Source organism: Nannochloropsis gaditana (genome assembly GCF_000240725.1).
Source record: "Nannochloropsis gaditana CCMP526 unplaced genomic scaffold scaffold435, whole genome shotgun sequence".
Taxonomy (NCBI): Eukaryota; class Eustigmatophyceae; order Eustigmatales; family Monodopsidaceae; genus Microchloropsis; species Microchloropsis gaditana.
Window position 1 is genome coordinate 22424 of NW_005803518.1, and position 3265 is coordinate 25688.

The 3265-nt window shown below is 50.8% G+C and overlaps 2 protein-coding genes across 2 annotated transcripts; one reads left to right on the plus strand and one right to left on the minus strand.

The window, feature by feature from the left end:
- On the minus strand, nucleotides 1-1264 carry NGA_0362300 (ferroxidase; the record flags this gene model as incomplete). Its single annotated transcript, XM_005854644.1, has 2 exons — nucleotides 1-215; nucleotides 482-1264. Coding segments are annotated over 2 exons (855 nt in total), but the record flags the coding sequence as incomplete, so codon positions are not given.
- Nucleotides 1265-1659: 395 nt separating this feature from the next.
- Nucleotides 1660-2719, plus strand: NGA_0362200 (uncharacterized protein). The gene is made up of 3 exons (XM_005854643.1): nucleotides 1660-1987; nucleotides 2302-2390; nucleotides 2662-2719. Exon 1 carries the CDS (start codon nucleotides 1778-1780, stop codon nucleotides 1934-1936), a length of 159 nt encoding a protein of 52 aa, XP_005854705.1. The 5' UTR covers nucleotides 1660-1777; the 3' UTR covers nucleotides 1937-1987; nucleotides 2302-2390; nucleotides 2662-2719.
- Nucleotides 2720-3265: the final 546 nt, after the last annotated feature.

Genomic DNA, 3265 nt, shown 5'->3' on the forward strand with positions numbered 1-3265 from the left:
TAGACTACACCTTATTCCCTTGCCTCTTTACCTCATGGCCTTCGCATAACTACCTTCTTATCTCCCCACGCACCCCTCCCCACCTCTTTTTGTCTCTACTCTTCGCATTTTGCTGGACCCCCTTTCTCCGTCCACGTTCTCTCCTAGTGCGGCTTGGATGGCAATGACCGGTCGAGCTCGTAGTAAAATTCTGGCCCGCGCTTCATAACCAAAAGCTGTAAAATGCGAGACATGTGCACGAAGTGAGAATCCCTTGGTCGACCGGTTTATACACCCTCCCATGGAGACACGACGAGGACAATCTCCCCAAGGTGTGCGGCTGTCTTTGCCCGTTTCGAAAAGAATCTTTCTCTTGCTATTCGAGTCGCCCATGCTTCAAACAGACCTTGTATCCGTCCACCCCTGCTTGCTTGTCTGTCCCTCCCTTTCCCGGCTCCCAACCACCCTGCCACCAGCAAGCCCGCCCCACCCTCCCACGTACCGTATTGGACAGCACCTCCTCCACGGCTTTTTCTTCTCCCAACTGTTCGGGGATGTAGTATGACATCAGGAGGCTCTCCGTCACATAGTCCTGCGTTTCACGCGCAGCGGCCATGATTTGAAAGATTTTTCGGGAGTTGTAACGTTCCTGCTCGAGGGCTTTGCGCCAAATTGCAATCGGGTCGGAAAATGTGGTGGTAAAGGGGCCCTTCACGTCCAACACAATGTTGGGAACCTGTTCCCAGTGAAAGGTCTTGCTCTTCTGGGGGGCTGCCTCGCTTCGCAGCTTGCCGAGGTCGGGCTCGCGTTCGGATGCTTCACTGGATTCCGTTGGTACGTCACCATTGCTGTTCGTGCCTCGCACGTTTTGCAGCCGCTCGGCTTCCTGTGTTTCCCATTCCGAGCCCGTCACGTCGTCCTCAATCCGACGTGACGACAAGTGTTCAAGAATTTTCAAAGCGTGCCCACGTTCTTCCTGCGCTTGCGTCTTGCACCAGCTCGCGCTGCCTGGAAGCTCGTTGTAATCAAACCAGTGCGAAAAAGCGGTGTAGGTCAAAGAATTCTCGAATTCCCGGTTGCCCTGGTCGTTGAGGAGCTTGAAGATGCGCCGGCTGATCGCGGTGGATGAACCACGCCACATGCTGGAAGAAATTAATGCGTCTGCATTTGAAGAGGTTGTGAGTATTAACACAAAAATAGACCATATGTAGAGCAAACGAGATTTTCCCAAATCAGTAGCTCTCACACGGGCGTTTCCAGAAGTTCTGAAGATGCGCCGGCTGATTGCGGTAGAAGAAGCACACCACATGCTGGAAGAAATTAATGCGTCTGCATTTGAAAGGGTTGTAGATATTAACACAAAAATAGAAAATATGTAGAGCAAACGAGAATCGGTAGCCCTCACGTGGGCGTTTCCAGGAGTTCTGACCAATGTCTTGAGCAGTAGTACGAGGAGGTTGACGACTTGAATAATTACATTAAGGCATTCACAACGCAGAGTTACCTTCCACAAAAAGAGACCACGACTTTTGCAATCACCATTGTTGTCCGACATGAAAGCTGCCCATGGGACATATTTGCGGTAAAATAATTTTCCTCCCCATCTTGTGATGCCGATAAGAACACCGTGCGAAAATGAAAAAAAGAAAAGATGACGTCATAGCTTTTCGTAACCGTTCCCAGTTTAGTAGGCGTTCGCGGCACCATGGCAGCTTTGTGGCTTGGAATGCCTCTCCGAGGACACTGGTGACATCGTCAGGGCAGGATTGGATACTTTGAGATATTCGTCGCGCAGAGCATGCTCCCTACCATGCATGGAGTCGTCGGGGAGCCTGCGACACGTGGTGCAGTATCCAGACCGCATGCGCATGTAGCAGGAAGGTATCTTTCTCGACACCTCTTCTCGCAAGCAACCTACGAGTCCCGCGCCTCTGTGATACGACGCGGCGGGTCCTAGAGGAACAACAGTATAGCAGCTGCACTCGGAACGTAGCCAAGACGATCTGCGGTAAGCTTTGGTCGTTGAGTGGGGGATGGGAAGGAGGGAAAGAGATCCGATTGACTTGAAATGGATGACCTCGAGGTTGGGTTAGGGGAGGTTCGAAAAATCTTGCCTTATGCCGGTGAATGCAACAAGCAATTTGGTGCCGCAGGGATGTGTTCCATTAATATATATATGTTAGACTGCTGACATTCTATTGAGGAAATCTTGCTTTGGTAGCTGAGCGACACTTTTTGGGAGTGCACAAGAGGGAGAAGGAGAATGATACACTCCAGGCGTTGGTATCGTACGCTTTACGCTTCATTGGATTGTACAAACAGGACAAAGGGGACGGTTTTCGTGCCCCAAAACTCTCTATCCAGGAATACAGTATTTCGTCGGCAAGCGCAGTTTGGACGTCCTGTGCAAGGTAGGCTTTCAGTGGCAGGATACTGACTCTCTTTACATACGCTTGTCGGAGGCATGTTCTCGATGATTATTGTACTATTAGCTCTAGCTGATGTCCTCGTCTTGCGTTTGAAGCAGGGGGAAGGCCTTGAGGAAAGAATTCGACATAGGACTACGATGATATGAGAGACGTGTGGCACCAGAGCCAATGGAGGGAGTGAGAGGAGGGGTGAGAAGTCACAGATCTATTCTGGATAACATTCATCGATTTCGTATACACATACCATATACAGCAAAAGGGCCAGAAAGATGACGAGGCGATGCGGACGCACCATGGCCTCTTTCCTTGCGGTACGTCGCAGAAGGGAGGGGAGGAAGAGAGGGAGGGAGGCAGGCAAGGAGAGGGGGGGCAGGCAAGGCAGTGGATCCTGATGAAGATGGAATTGATGAAACAGAGCGATGAGCTTGTTGAGACAACCTTAACCTCCTACTCAAACAGAAGGGATCCCCCGTCGGCCCCAGAGGGGCGAGAGAGAGAGCGCGCTGCGGATGATGGTAGTTTCTTATGTCAGGATCAACAGTAAGGATATTGGCACGAGTCACAACTCGGTTTTTTCCCAGTACAACAGGACGCATTCCATTTGTTTCTTTCTTGGCAAGAGCAGGAGGATGGGCTTGGGTTGTTAGGGAGGGGGGCGACGGACGTGACGATGAAAGCTGGAGGACATTGCGGCGAAACATGATGTGTCAGAATAAGGTTGAGAAGAAAAGAATGATGATGGTGGTGAAGAAGACAAGCAATGCAAAGGAGTTGTATGCATTCCAGATGATGACGTTGACGAAGAAAACGATCCAAGCACACGTCTTCTGGTTTTCACGTGGGGATGCACGTCTCTT

Excerpts from the sequence above, each read along its gene's own strand:
- NGA_0362200 (XM_005854643.1), top strand. The coding sequence starts at position 1,778 with ATGCTCCCTACCATGCATGGAGTCGTCGGGGAGCCTGCGACACGTGGT.